Raw genomic sequence first — 15,670 nt, 5'->3', positions numbered from 1 at the left:
TGGGTCTCTTGAGCTTGGAGAAGAGGAGACTGAGGGGTGACCTCATTAATGTTTATAAATATGGAAAGGGCAAGTGTCATGAGGATGGAGCCAGGCTCTTCTCAGTGACATCCCTTGACAGGACAAGGGGCAATGGGTGCAAGCTGGAGCACAGGAGGTTCCACTTAAATTTGAGGAAAAACTTCTTTACGGTGAGGGTGACTGAACACTGGCACAGGCTGCCCAGAGAGGGTGTGGAGTCTCCTTCTCTGGAGACATTCAAAACCCGCCTGGACGCGTTCCTGTGTGATATGGTCTAGGCAATCCTGCCCCAGCAGGGGGATTGGACTAGATGATCTTTCGAGGTCCCTTCCAATCCCTGACATTCTGTGATTCTGTGAAGTTTCCTGCAAGCCTGTTGCTATTTGAAAACCTTAAATTCTGTCATAGCCTAAAAAAAAGTCTCTTTTTGGATCAGAAATGCAGTGCTCACGTTGAAGCGAAGGCCTGCACAGAGCTGTTTGCCTCTGCAAACCTTCAGATACGCAACTGACCAAGACATTCTTATCTACAACAACCCTAAAATTAAAACTTAGCAGCCACAAAGACTAGGGAGCACATCTGCACTCAAGATAGGAAACAAACGTTCTTCTCACACACGTTGCAAAGTCTCTGCTGCGTGCAGTGAACTGAAGAGCGGTCTTAGCAATTAAGAAAGTCATTAGCCAGTTTGAGAAAGCAAATCAGGAGAAAAAGGGCAGATGAGCTCACTGCAGCAGAGAGGCTGCAGGCGGAACGGGAAGCCTCCTCCAGAGACCCCCGAGCAGCAGCCGGTCGCTCGACATCATCATTTCCACTACAAGTGTTAAAGCAGCTGAGGAGAAGAGTCTGAGCAGAGGATTTTATTTTTCTGATAAAATACTCACGAGAAATGACACCTAGGCATGTTTCACCAGAGCTGCACCACGTGAGAAGCCCGTGCATCTGCCAACCATTACAGGGGTTAACACATCTCACCTATTCAACAGCAGCTTCTCTCCACTTCACTTGCCAGCAGGTCATATATCTTTTAAGATCTCTTTACATCCTTCTAACACGTTTGCCCACTGTGAAAACGTCTCGAGGAACTAAATGCCTCAGTGAAAGTGGCACTTAGGGTTATTGGAGAGCACCCCGGGATAAGACAGAAGAGTGAGCTACTCTACACATTGCTTTGATTAATATTTGGAAAAGAATGACGTGTTTCTCCAGCCCACACTTCAGGGCTAATAAATCACCCTGGAAAGTTCACAGACGTTTTTGGAACTCCTGATACCAACTGCTGTTAGACCGTGTCTTCAGTACATGCATTGCAACCCTGTACTGCGAGAAACGGGGGCAGTTGTAAAGCACATCTGTGAGTTTGAAAGGAGAATGTGTGAGTGTATGTTTGGGATACGCTGGAGGTTAATACATTTAAAATAATTCAGGTATTTTGTCCTTCCTTTTCCTTCTTCCGCTCCTACAGCTGACAAACCTTCACGTGTCTGTGTCTGCACACATTGTATGTGCGTATTTTTCATTCCTTGAAGCATTTTAAGTGCAGACTGCAGCTCAACTAGTGATCACTCTCCCTCCTACTGAAAGGTACAATTGCTCTTCAGCCTCTCCAGAGGACCCAGCAAACTTCCCTCCATCAAGCTAAACTCAAACAGATGCTACTTGTCCAGAAAACCAGGAAAAATAGTGACCCTTTTTACTGAACGCAGACACCATTTGGTTGCAGGGCTGAGGTGCTGGCTGTTTTCTGGTGGTGGGGTGGGAGAGAGGGGAAGTCTCCAGCAGTGCCCTAATGAACCTAATGCTGAGAAGACTGAGGAAAAAGACCCACGAATAAAAGGGACTGGTACCAAGAACCTGGAGGCAGGTGATCAGCAGGATGGCACTGCAGCTTGTACCTGGGTGAGGGGCGAGAGACAGCAAGAAGAGCTGCTGGCATTAAACAATAACCAATGACACCAGTGCCCATCAACCCTCAGAGCACACTGATGCTTTCCAGATTAATCCTCTGGTTTTAAACACTTTATCTAGAGCAAGATCTGTTGTACGAACTTACACTGGTTACTTTCCTCTTGATGTTCTCCAGGAGATGTTCTTGGCCTCGGATGAAGTACGGATGCTGGAATTCAGTATCGTCTTTCTCTGGCTTCACCAATCCTCCCTGCTCAATGTGCACAACCTTTCGAAAGCCATCTGAAAATCAAAGGGGAGAAAATTGGTGAAAAGCTTAACAGGCTAAAGATGAACTTGAGAAAACAGCAACTGGCACAAGTTACCCTTGATCGCTGAAATACCCAGTGCTCTGTCACTGTGGTGTTGCGTTCTAACAAATCTCATCCTAAAAATGCTATGTGGAATGAGAAACTCTTCCTCAAATGGACAGAGGCTTATGCTGATCCTCTCTATATGGCCTGAACAGCAAGTGGTACGAGTCCTCTGCAGCTACCACATCCTTCCCCTGCCTGTTCCTCCCAGGAGAGCAGAGCCAGGTCACTCAGGTGGCCCTGAGCCACAGACTGTGGAGAAGAGCGGGATCCACTTCTACATCCCAGAGTCATTTGAAAAACACCTTTTGCTGCTCTTGTGAGGCCAACTTGGGCTGATGTTTGGCTGATAGCACGGGTCAGCAAGAAGAAAGGCTGGAATTCAGGTGGTGGAGTCACCATCTCTGGAGGGGTTTAAGAAAAGCCTGGATGTGGCACTTAGTGCCCTGGTCTAGTTGCCATGGTGGTGTCAGGGCAATGGTTGGACTCGATGAGCCCAGAGGGCTCTTCCAACCTCAGTGATTCTGGGATTCTGAGGCCCCAAGGCACAGAAGGTAAATAAATGACTTCCCAAAGGCTTCAGAGCCTTTCCAGAAAACTTCCTAAGTGAGATGCACAACACTTCGAGGACAGAGCTGACAACTCTGCTGTTCTCTGCAAACAGGGTTAGTTGTCCTGAAGCAGACATTCAAGTTAACGATCTACTCACCTTTATATTAAAGCCTAAGATTATTTTTTAACTAGTCTCCTATGAAGACAGGCTGAGAGAGCTGGGGCTGTTCAGCCTGGAGAAGAGAAGGCTCCGGGGAGACCTTCTAGCACCTTCCAGTGCCTGAAGGGGCTACAGGAAAGCGGGAGAGGGGCTTTTGACAAGGGCCTGGAGTGACAGGACGAGGGGGAACGGTTTTAAACTGAGAGAGGGGAGATGGAGATGAGATGTGAGGAAGCAATTCTTTGGTGTGAGGGTGGTGAGAGCCTGGCCCAGGTTGCCCAGAGAAGCTGTGGCTGCCCCCTCCCTGGCAGGGTTCAAGGGCAGGTTGGATGGGGCTGGGAGCAACCTGGTCTGGTGGAAGGTGTCCCTGCCCGTGGCAGGGGGGTGGGACTGGATGGGTTTTAAGGTCTCTTCCAACCCAAACCATTCGAAGATTCTATACTCCACCTTAAGAAATATAAATCCACATCATTTTTCTCATTCTAATACGTGACAATTAAAAACAATCCCCAGAACTACAGCGACAAGCGCCGCTTTTGTACTTCCCGCAGCGACGCAGCCTTCTGGTGAGGGTGACAGTGCAATTCCTCTGCTGCGTGGAGAAGGGCAGGGCACAAAGTGCCTCCTCAACAGCTCAGGCAGAAGTTATGCACCAAAGTCTTCAGATGTACTTAAAACACCTAAAAGCCACTCAAGAACAGAGTGCAGCATCAAAGTATTTTTGGATCTCAGCGTTTTTGTAAACCGCTCGAATAAATCAAGAGTTATTTAAGTTGCTCAGACCACAGCTGTGGGTAAAAAAAAATAAAAAAGCTTCCTGTACTCGCAGCAGAAAGTGATTTAGAGAAATTACACGTTATTGTAGTGATATTAGCCAGTTTTCGGTTATTCAAGCGATCCTTAAAATCTAAAGGCCCCCGGTCACGCAGCACAGCCTGTGCCCCACAGCTACTCAAAGAGCTGGTGTTGAAAGGTAATGAAAATGTCATCCTCTCTAATAACATCGGAATGCTCTCTGCAGCCCACATCTGGAGCATTAAAGTTAATCCCTGATATAACCTCCACGGGAGAGGTGTATGAAAGGCATCCTTTATGTCGCTGCCTATCACAAGGACCCGCAGCCAAGAGGTAAATGCAGGCCGGTGTGCGCGGGGAGGAAGCGGAGCAGACTGCCGTGAAGCAACGTCTCGGGGATAATCCCGCGAGCTGGCAGGAAAGAGCAGCTCCAAACGCACCCATCAATCCCGGAGCAGTTACACGGTCAGGCAGGGCTCGATTTCCTTGCGGATCCGAAGGGTAACAGGAGGATTAAGTGGTGTGAGGTTGGAAAACCGGGAGGGGGGAGCGTGGAGGAAAAGAATATTGGTTGCTTAGTGGAGGGCAGGGAAGCGGTAGCATGGAGATACTCGGTCAGAACAGCAAAAGCTTTGGACAGTCACAGAATCACAAAATGCAGGGGTTGGAAGGGACCTCTGGAGATCATCCAGTCCAACCCCCTGCCAGAGCAGGGCCAATCTAGGGCAGGTTACACACAGAATCCCAGAATCAATGAGGTTGGAAGAGCCCTCTGGGATCATCGAGTCCAACCATTGCCCTGACACCACCATGGCAACTAGACCAGGGCACTAAGTGCCATGGCCAGGCTTTTCTTAAACCCCTCCAGAGATGGTGACTCCACCACCTCCCTGGGCAGCCCCTTCCAATGGCTAATGACCCTTGCTGAGAAGAAATGCTTCCTAATGTCCAACCTGACCCTCCCCTGGTGAAGCTTGAGGCTGTGTCCTCTTGTCCTATCACTGGTTGCCCGGGAGAAGAGGCCGACTCCCACTGCGCTACAACCTCCCTTCAGGTAGTTGTAGACTGCACTAAGGTCACCTCTGAGCCTCCTCTTCTCCAGGCTAAACACCCCCAGCTCTCTCAGCCGTTCCTTGGAGGTCAGATCCTCCAGACCTTCACCACCTTGGTCACCCTCCTCTGGACTCGCTCCAACACCACAGGAACGCATCCAGACGGGGCTTGAAAGTCTCCAGAGGAGACTCCACACCCTCTCTGGGCAGCCTGTGCCAGTGCTCTGTAACCCTCACAGTAAAGAAGTTCTTCCTCATGTTGAGGTTTAACTTCCTCTGCTCTACCTTGCATCCATTGCCCCTTGTCCTGTCAATGGATGTCACTGAGAAGAGCCTGGCTCCATCCTCATGACACTTGCCCTTTACATATTTATAAATATTAATGAGGTCACCCCTCAGTCTCCTCTTCTCCAAGTTCCCTCAGCCTCTCCTCATAAGGGAGATGTTCCACTCCCTTAATCATCTCCGTGGCTCTGCGCTGGACTCTCTCTAGCAGTTCCCTGTCCTTCTTGAACTGAGGGGCCCAGAACTGGACACAGTATTCCAGATGCGGCCTCACCAGGGCAGAGTAGAGGGGGGAGGAGAACCTCTCGACCTACTACACAGAAATTACTCTTTTTATGCTCTTCAGTGATACACCCAACGTTGGCCACTGCACTTCAACAAAGAGATGGAACAAAGTCAGTTCAGAAAGGAATGCAAATGACCAAAGGCTGGAAAAACAACCTATGAGAATGAAAAAAACAGGCTGTTTACTCTAAAAAAAAAAAAAAGAGAGGGTTGAGGAGAGTTTAAAGTTTTCAAAGACACAAAGGCTGAAGCAAAGGAAAAAGGAATAAATCTCTTTATGTCCAGAGTAGATAGGAAAGAAGTGGAGGATTGACACTGTAGCTGGGAAGGTTTGGGTTAGGCATCCAGCAATCAACTCCACTGCTTCGCTATCCTTACACCAGCATTTCCTTGATGAACTTATGGAATCTTGAGTACTGGAGGCTCGGGAGAAATAGGTTAGATGCAAAGCCATGAGGAACAACACAGAGGTAGCTGAGCCTGCCTTGAAGCAGAGGATTGGACTAAAGGATTGTGAGGTCCCTCCAGCCCTACTCTGCTGTGATTCTGTGGATTTTTTTTTTTAAATTGCTGTTTAGAAGAGTAAGCTCAGACAACGCCTGCTCCACATGATGCTGGCAGCAACATTCCCTCAAGAAAGTGAGTAGAAAATGGCCAAGTTGTAGTGGAGTGGGAGTTGGCCTCTTCTCCCAGGCAACTAGTGATAGGAGAAGAGGACACAGCCTCAAGCTTGGCCAGGGCAGGGTCAGGTTGGACATGAGGAAGCATTTCTTCTCAGCAAGGGTCATTAGCCATTGGAAGGGGCTGCCCAGGGAGGTGGTGGAGTCACCATCTCTGGAGGGGTTTAAGAAAAGCCTGGACATGGCACTTAGTGCCCTGGTCTAGTTGCCATGGTGGTGTCAGGGCAATGGTTGGACTCGATGAGCCCAGAGGGCTCTTCCAACCTCATTGATTCTGGGATTCTGTGAAGTTGTCAGATGTGGTGGTCCTGTCTCACTGGAAGAATTCGGGAGGAGGTCCTCCTCCGTGACACAGGACAGCGAAGAGTGCAGTCACAAACGTGAATGGTGGACAAACACAAGGAAAGCGTTCAGAATTCCTGTGCTAATAATCAGGGAATATCAAGAAAAAAGAAGACTGAGAGTCTGAAGTTCAGAGAATCAACCAGGTTGGAAGAGACCTCTGGGATCATCGAGTCCAACTGTTGCCCTGACACCACCATGGCAACTAGACCAGGGCACTAAGTTCTTTACCTCTAGCAGAGTTTTCAGTTTTACAAGTTGTTACTCCTCCACAGCAGAGGCCAAGCTTCAAACTACCACTTGGTCCTCAAAAAGTGACTGCCAAGCTAGCAAACACTCCCAACTCAACAAAACGTCCCTACATTAAACCTGGGCAGAAAAAGGGAACCTTACTGCAGGATGAACTTTACTCTTTGCACCCCGAGCTGCCCGGGAGATACTTACACATATTGAGCTGACGGACAAAGCTGGCCATGTTGTTATGTTTGAAGTACTTTGGAAGGACCTCCTTGGCAAACTGGCCTTGGTCAAACACATGGAAGCTGTTTCCACTCTGTCAAAAAAACACAAAACAAAAGGAAACATTATCAACCACCAGTACACAGAGAAGTCCACCTGCCTTTTCATTTCACAAATATAAATTCTACGTTGCTGTGGGTGAGATCAGTATCGGCCCCATCTCTTGGAGACCCTCAGAATGTAGTTTATCACAGAACCAATGAGGATGGAAGAGCCCTCTGGGATCATCGAGTCCAACCATTGCCCTGACACCACCATGGCAACTAGACCAGGGCACTAAGTGCCATGGCCAGGCTTTTCTTAAACCCCTCCAGAGATGGTGACTCCACCACCTCCCTGGGCAGCCCCTTCCAATGGCTAATGACCCTTGCTGAGAAGAAATGCTTCCTAATGTCCAACCTGACCCTCCCCTGGCCAAGCTTGAGGCTGTGTCCTCTTGTGCTGTCGCTGGTTGCCTGGGAGAAGAGGCCGACTCCCACTGCGCTACAACCTCCCTTCAGGTAGTTGTAGACTGCACTAAGGTCACCTCTGAGCCTCCTCTTCTCCAGGCTAAACACCCCCAGCTCCCTCAGCCGTTCCTCGCAGGTCAGACCCTCCAGACCCTTCCCCACCTTGGTCACCCTCCTCTGCACTCGCTCCAACACCTCAACATCTCTCTTGAAGTGCGGGGCCCACAACTGGACACAGGATTCAAGGTGCGGCCTCACCAGTGCCGAGTACAGAGGGACGATCCCTTCCCCAGCCCAGCTGGCTACACTAGTCCTGATAGAGGCCAGGATGCCATTGGCCTTCTTGGCCACCTGGGCAAGAAGGCCAATGGCATCCCATTTGCACAACTGCAGATCTATTAATTCCCCAACTTGTCCCAATTAACTTGTTTTCGTATCTACAGCAACAGCCAACGACCTTTTGAGCAAATCAAGACAACCAGGCTAGCCTGATGCTACACATCAACATCTGCAAACAAATGAAGACAACTCAGTGTCCTGCCAGTCTCGGGCACCTCGCCGTGCCCACGAGAGGTCCAGAGCACCTGAAAGCAACACTGACTAATAAGTTTTAATTTTTCACTGTGTCTAATGAATATTTTCTACATGTTGATTTAAAAAGTAGGAGTAGGCAAGAGTTGGGAGGAAGCATTCCTGCACCTCCAAACCCTGAGGTACTTCTGCTGTCGGAGTTATCACCGACAGAACACCACATGCCAAGAATAACTAGTTATTTTGACTATTATCGCTATCTTGACTAGTAGTCAGGATCACATTCCAGCCACTTTGAGGTCTGCGGTGCCGTTTTATCAGGTGTGGTTCCTATTACCTCTCTGGCACGCTGAGCAGGAATTATCCTGTCAACACAAGCATCTGCAGAGCGGCAAAGGGAGGGATTTTCATTCTGGCAAAGCGACACAAGAACTCCGAATGCATTTTACAACCTGGATTTTCTTCCATGACGAAGTCCTGCTCCATCCTCCTGCTAAGATCATCCCATGTACCACCAGCACAGAGTGCTGGCAGGAGCACCAGAGGAGAGCTGAGCCCGACGAGATGCTGTCCAGCCATTGCGCGGCCATGGAGCAGACTTACTTCAAAAGAAAAGCGGCAGGACCTGGCCAGACCACCCACCCGACAGCAGAGGGATGGTGCCTCCAGAACTCCAAACCCCCTCAATTCACAAGCAACTAAATGAAAGTACCTTCACAAGCAGGGGGTCCTTTAATATCAGACCAGGTTACGACCTTCTAGCACCTTCCAGTACCTGAAGGGGCTACAGGAAAGCTGGAGAGGGGCTTTTGACAAGGGCATGGAGTGACAGGACAAGGGGGAACGGTTTTAAACTGCAAGAGGGGAGACTGAGATGAGATGTGAGGAAGCAATTCTTTGGTGTGAGGGTGGTGAGAGCCTGGCCCAGGTTGCCCAGAGAAGCTGTGGCTGCCCCCTCCCTGGCAGGGTTCAAGGCCAGGTTGGATGGGGCTGGGAGCAACCTGGTCTGGTGGAAGGTGTCCCTGCGCGTGGCAGGGGGTTGGGACTGGATGGGCTTTAAGGTCCCTTCAACCCAAACCAGTCTGGGATTCTGTGATTTATAAGAAGTTGCAGCCTGGGCTTTTTGGTCCACGGATGGTCATTACTCCTTCAGAGGATTCACCCGCATTTGACTATTTGTTTTCCTTAAGGCCCTTTACTCCTTATCCAATACTTACGAGTACTCTGAGTTGATTCTAGTAAAAAAAAAAAACGCAACAGAAAGATGGCAATGAAGGAAGGAAGTGCACACCGGCCGTCTCCTAAAGACAGAAACCCACAATAAACATCTTTGAGTCCCATTCCAAGCCTTTTTCTTTTGCTGGATTTGCTCCACTCCACAGCTCTTGCTTTTTTGCCCCCTAAGACAATGGAGTTTGCTGGTGGTCTTCTCTGTGCACTCCACAGCACTACAGCCTTTCGCAGTATGTTACAGAATCACAGAATCAACCAGGTTGGAAGAGCCCTCTGGGCTCATCGAGTCCAACCATTGCCTTGACACCACCATGGCAACTAGACCAGGCCACTAAGTGCCATGGCCAGGCTTTTCTTAAACCCCTCCAGAGATGGTGACTCCACCACCTCCCTGGGCAGCCTGTTCCAGCGCTTGACAACCCTTTCCGTGAAGAAATTGTCCCTCATCTCCAATCTAACCCTCCCCTGGCACAACTTGAGGCCGGTTCCTCTCGCTACCTGGGAGAAGAGACCGAACCCCCCTCGCTACACCCTCCTTTCAGGCAGTTGTAGGGAGCGAGAAGGTCTCCCCTCAGCCTCCTCTTCTCCAGGCTAAACCCCCCCAGGTCCCTCAGCCGCTCCCATCACACTTGTGCTCCAGACCCTTCCCCAGCCCCGTTGCCCTTCTCTGGACACACAAATGCACATTTTCTTGGACTCACACCAACTACCTTTCGCTCAACCAGCTCTTCTCCCATCCTGGTGTCACTCCAACACCAATCGGCACATGCACATGCCCAACACAGGGCTACCGTTGCTCAGAGCAGCTGCTGCAAAGTGGTAGAAGACTTGGCAGTAAACTGGAAGGGCAGAAGTCTGAGATATGTAAGAGGCTTTCAGGGAAACCAACCTGAATTAAATTGTCTGTAAGTGACAGGATTGTTTGCACACTTAGGACTAAATCAACCCTGCACAGGCATTAACCAAATTCTGCCTCATTTCTATTGTTCCACTCCTCAAGGTCATCTGGTTTCTTCTGCACAGCATCCCAGGTCTTTGCTGTGTTAACAAAGCCCAACAGTCTTCTGTGAAAATTTTCTCGACACACCTTCTGTGCCAAAGTCATTACAAAAACCGCAGTCAAAAAGACTGTTCCAAGATTTCATCTTGGAGCAGCTCTGCCACGACCTCTCTCCAGACTGGAGCGACCCTCCGAAAACCAATTGTTCTCTCTGCTTTAGCCAGTCCTCCCCCACAATTCTTGTATTAATCCTCATCTTCTCCACTTTCATTTATGATTTTCCATGTGGCAGAGTATCAAATGCTTTGCAGAAGTCCAGACACATTAGATCTGCCCCAACTCCTTCACCCAGAAAAGGATTTCATGTCCAGAGGAGAGGTGAGGAGGTACAATGAATTTCTGGGAAATCTATGTTGTATTTTATCCCATTTCCATTTACTTCTACGGCTTTAGTTATTCCCTCCTCTTCAGAATCATTTCCTAAGCACTTCAAACAGAATCACAGAATCAATGAGGTTGGAAGAGCCCTCTGGGCTCATCGAGTCCAACCGTTGCCCTCACACCACCATGGCAACTAGACCAGGGCACTAAGTGCCACGTCCAGTCTTGTCTTAAACCCCTCCAGAGATGGTGACTCCACCACCTCCCTGGGCAGCCCCTTCCAATGGCTAATGACCCTTGCTGAGAAGAAATGCTTCCTGATGTCCAACCTGAACCTCCCCTGGCCAAGCTTGAGGCTGTGTCCTCTTGTCCTATCGCTGGTTGCCTGGGAGAAGAGGCCGACTCCCACTGCACTACAACCTCCCTTCAGGTAGTTGTAGACTGCAGGTAGTTGTAGACTGCAAGGTCAAGGCAACCATCAAGGTCAGACTAGTTAGTCCTTAATGCTCCTCTTAAAATCAAATAGCTTATACAAATGAGGTTAAGCATCTTCCTTGGGGTGACTATGTGGCAGAAAGGGGGTGACGGGCCTCCTGTTGTAAACCCCACTTGTGCCTCGCTGCTAGGGGACGCAAACCCAAGGATCTCACCTCCTGGGACTGGAAGAAGTCCCCCCCGCCCCAAGCTGAAATTCACCTGTTGGACACCCGCGCGCTTTGCTTGCTGGACCCACGCTTGGTGTTAATGATGTGACGCAGCGGGACAGCACAGGAGCTGGCCCGTTTCCCAGCAGTTCTCAGGGTTTGCTGAAAGGGAAGACGCAATGCAGGCAGATCTCTTCACAAGGTAGGGCAAGAGTTATGCCAGTAATTGAGACACAGCTTATCTTGCGTAATTTTGGTATCCTTTTGTCTTGACGTGTTCCAAGTCTAGTTCAGACAGCATCAAACATTTTAGGACAGATCAGGTTGTTTTGTCAGGAGCCTCAGCTCTCCCTAAGAGGGGGACAACGTGAAGTCAAAATGACTCATGTAACACTAGACATTTTCACCGTGTCGGCCAGCACCATGCTCACTCCTAGTCTAGACGGGCTCTGACCACCCACTGCATCCTCCAGGTCTCCACATCTGCACTGGCACCCTTCTGCTCTTCCCATTCTCCTCCTGCAAAGCCTTGAGACACCATTTATTCATCTGGTGGACAAAAAAGGAGGTGCCCCAAAAGGAGGTGCCCCCAAAAGTGTCCCGCACTTCAAGAAAGATGTTGAGGTGTTGGAGCGAGTGCAGAGGAGGGCGACCAAGCTGGGGAAGGGTCTGGAGGGTCTGACCTACGAGGAACGGCTGAGGGAGCTGGGGGTGTTTAGTCTGGAGAAGAGGAGGCTCAGAGGTGACCTTAGTGCAGTCTACAACTACCTGAAGGGAGGTTGGAGCGGGGTGGGAGTCAGCCTCTTCTCCCAGGCAACCAGCGCTAGGACAAGAGGACACAGCCTCAAGCTTGGCCAGGGGAGGGTCAGGTTGGACATGAGGAAGCATTTCTTCTCAGCAAGGGTCATTAGGCATTGGAAGGGGCTGCCCAGGGAGGTGGTGGAGTCACCATCTCTGGAGGGGTTGAAGAAAAGCCTGGACATGGCACTTAGTGCCCTGGTCTAGTTGCCATGGTGGTGTCAGGGCAATGGTTGGACCCGATGAGCCCAGAGGGCTCTTCCAACCTCATCGATTCTGTGATTCTGTGATTTATCTTTATCTTTATCCAGCTGCAGTTCTCCTGGGCTAAGGGAAACATAACTTTCAGACCACAGTTTCATATTGCTACTCTACATCACCGTATCAGCTTAAGGCATTCAGGCCCCACCACTGCTTGTTCCTGACTCACACGCAGCGCTGCCAAAACCCGTCTGGGTTCTGAGGACCACGCTGCGAACCAGATCAGGTAACTGAGCTCACACACACGTAAAAAAACAGCACAGAAGTGTGGTTTTGGTTTGGAAGCAGGAAAAAGTACCCTGATGAAGTTCATAAGAAACAACTACTTGTGGGCATAACTAACGAATTCCCAGAAGACAGCAAAAACCACTTACTTGCATGACTTGCATTTCATATGAGTAGGGTCAGACCGCTCCTAATTGCAGCTTTTGCAGGACTTACTCCAGTCTCCTGGCAAGATGAGGCTCTGCGATACTGATGCCTTCACAGAATCAATTAATCAATGAGGTTGGAAGAGCCCTCTGGGATCGTCAAGTCCAACCATTGCCCTGACACCACCATGGCAACTAGACCAGGGCACTAAGTGCCATGGCCAGGCTTTTCTTAAACCCCTCCAGAGATGGTGACTCCACCACCTCCCTGGGCAGCCCCTTCCAATGCCTAATGACCCTTGCTGAGAAGAAATGCTTCCTCATGTCCAACCTGACCCTCCCCTGGCCAAGCTTGAGGCTGTGTCCTCTTGTCCTGTTGCTGGTTGCCCGGGAGAAGAGGCCGACTCCCACTGCGCTACAACCTCCCTTCAGGTAGTTGTAGACTGCACTAAGGTCACCTCTGAGCCTCCTCTTCTCCAGGTTAAACACCCCCAGCTCCCTCAGCCGTTCCTCGCAGCTCAGACCCTCCAGACCCTTCCCCACCTTGGTCGCCCTCCTCTACACTTGCTCCAATACCTCAACATCTTTCTTGAAGTGCGGGGCCCACAACTGGACACAAGATTCAAGGTGCGGCCTCACCAGTGCCGAGTACAGAGGGACGATCACTTCCCTAGACTTTTTCCAGTTAAAACCAGCATTTCAGCGCTCTGTGCACTCAGCACCAATCGCCCATGCACAGAGTTGACAGCGTTGCTCCTCTCCGATGAGCAAAAATGCAGAAAAAACGGGGAAAACTGGCGACATCCACCAGGATAAAGTTTCCTCCAGCTCTGCATCAAGCTGAGCCAACCCCTGATCGCGTTGCTGTGATCAGCAACCGCAGCCAACATCACCACCCAGCACACATCACGTTCTAGTCCACACAATTTATCTGAATCTCTCTCCTGCTCCCAAGAGGTTACAGCTCAATGAGGCACGAGGAAGGAAGGCACGACTCGCTGCTCTGCCTCCCCAGCTCCATCGTGCGCATCTGCACTTCCCCTCAGCCAGCAGCAGCTCCCACCAAACACCTCCAGGAGCAGCCTTAACCCTAATACAGCAGAAAACGAAGAAAATCAGGTATTAGCATGTTAAGGTGGTTCTTGAAAGGGTTTAACAAGAACCAGAGTCAGTGCAAACATGGGGCAGGATCCTGTGACCAGGGACAGGGCGATGCCATAGTAGAAGGACATGGAATCACAGACTGGTTGAGGAACCATGAGGGAGCATAGGAATGGCTGAGGGAGCTGGGGGTGTTTAGCCTGGAGAAGAGGAGGCTCAGAGGTGACCTTAGTGCAGTCTACAACTACCTGAAGGGAGGTTGGAGCGCAGTGGGAGTCGGTCTCTTCTCCCAGGCAAGTAGTGATAGGACAAGAGGACACAGCCTCAAGCTTGGCCAGGGGAGGGTCAGGTTGGGCATTAGGAAGCATTTCTTCTCAGCAAGGGTCATTAGCCATTGGAAGGGGCTGCCCAGGGAGGTGGTGGAGTCACCATCTCTGGAGGGGTTTAAGAAAAGCCTGGCCATGGCACTTAGTGCCCTGGTCTAGTTGCCATGGTGGTGTCAGGGCAATGGTTGGACTCTATGAGCCCAGAGGGCTCTTCCAACCTCATTGATTCTGGGATTCTGTGACTCTGGTTTGGGTTGGAAGGGACCTTAAAGACCATCCAGTCCCAACCCCCTGCCACAGGCAGGGACACCTTCCACCAGACCACGTTGCTCCCAGCCCCATCCAACCTGCCCTTGAACACTGCCAGGGAGGGGGCAGCCACAGCTGCTCTGGGCAACCTGGGCCAGGCTCTCACCACCCTCACACCAAAGAATTGCTTCCTCACATCTCATCTCAATCTCCCCTCTTGCACTTTAAAACCGTTCCCCCTCGTCCTGTCACTCCAGGCCCTTGTCAAAAGCCCCTCTCCCGCTTTCCTGTAGCCCCTTCAGGCACTGGAAGGTGCTGGAAGGTCTCCCTGGAGCCTTCTCTTCTCCAGGCTGAACAGCCCCAGCTCTCTCATCCTCCACAGCAGAGGGGCTCCAGCCCTATATAAGATAAAACCTCACATTTCCCCTGTTCACTACTTGGCAGCTACAAACCCTTCCTCCTCCTGATTCCTTAATTTCAGTTAACTCTCACAGACCATAAATCAGAAGTCTTTAGAAGAACGCCGGTACTGCAATGCTTCTCCCCATCCCTCATCTCCAGCTCTACAGTCGGATTCTCCGTACAATCCTTCACCAAAGCTACTACCTTGCCTTGAGATAACACCGGTTTTGAGGACAGTAGGAAGGGACGTGGTGCCTCCCGCACACCAAGAGTTAAGCCACCAAGAATCCTGTTCTTGAAGGACCCAGCTGGTGACAGACTGTTTCAGCAAAGAGTAATTTTCCTAGCACAGGCGAGGACCTCGGCACTGACCTCGTGAGAACCGGCCTCGAATTTGGCAAGCTGTGCAGAAAGCGTGGACGTGTTTACAGGCACAACAAGCCGCTGCTGAGGTTATTTCATGCGCTCTGCTCCCCTCCGCTGTCCGAGAGCATTAACAGAGGCATCGGACTGAAACACGACTGCAGGGAAACAGCAGCTCACCCATTCCGGCCCGGCGGAAAGAGCCCTGGGGGTGCTGATCGACAGCCGGCTAAACATGAGCCAGCAGTGTGCCCAGGTGGCCAAGAAGGCCAATGGCATCCTGGCCTCTATCAGGAATAGTGTAGCCAGCCGGTCTGGGGAAGGGATCGTCCCTCTGTGCTCGGCACTGGTGAGGCCACACCTTGAATCCTGTGTCCAGTTGTGGGCCCCGCACTTCAAGAGAGATGTTGAGGTGTTGGAGCGAGTGCAGAGGAGGGCGACCAAGCTGGGGAAGGGTCTGGAGGGTCTGACCTGTGAGGAACGGCTGAGGGAGCTGGGGGTGTTTAGCCTGGAGAAGAGGAGGCTCAGAGGTGACCTTAGTGCAGTCTACAACTACCTGAAGGGAGGTTGGAGCGCAGTGGGAGTCGGCCTCTTCTCCCAGGCAACCAG

The 15,670-nt window shown here is 50.8% G+C and overlaps 1 protein-coding gene across 2 annotated transcripts in view; it reads right to left on the bottom strand.

The window, feature by feature from the left end:
- The window catches only part of HSF1 (heat shock transcription factor 1), a 73,072-nt gene that overhangs the window by 50,826 nt on the left and 6,576 nt on the right, over positions 1-15,670 (bottom strand). For both annotated transcript variants that reach the window (XM_068395739.1, XM_068395740.1), the window contains exons 2-3: positions 6,878-6,986; positions 2,075-2,211 (exon numbers count right to left, since the gene is read on the bottom strand). In XM_068395739.1, coding sequence (XP_068251840.1) covers positions 2,075-2,211; positions 6,878-6,986 — 246 coding nt within the window. The remainder of the gene's footprint in view (positions 1-2,074; positions 2,212-6,877; positions 6,987-15,670) is intronic.

This window comes from Nyctibius grandis, chromosome 3, assembly GCF_013368605.1.
Source record: "Nyctibius grandis isolate bNycGra1 chromosome 3, bNycGra1.pri, whole genome shotgun sequence".
Classification (NCBI taxonomy): domain Eukaryota; kingdom Metazoa; phylum Chordata; class Aves; order Nyctibiiformes; family Nyctibiidae; genus Nyctibius; species Nyctibius grandis.
Note: the sequence above shows the minus strand (reverse complement) of the source record. Positions and strands in the feature narration are given on the sequence as shown.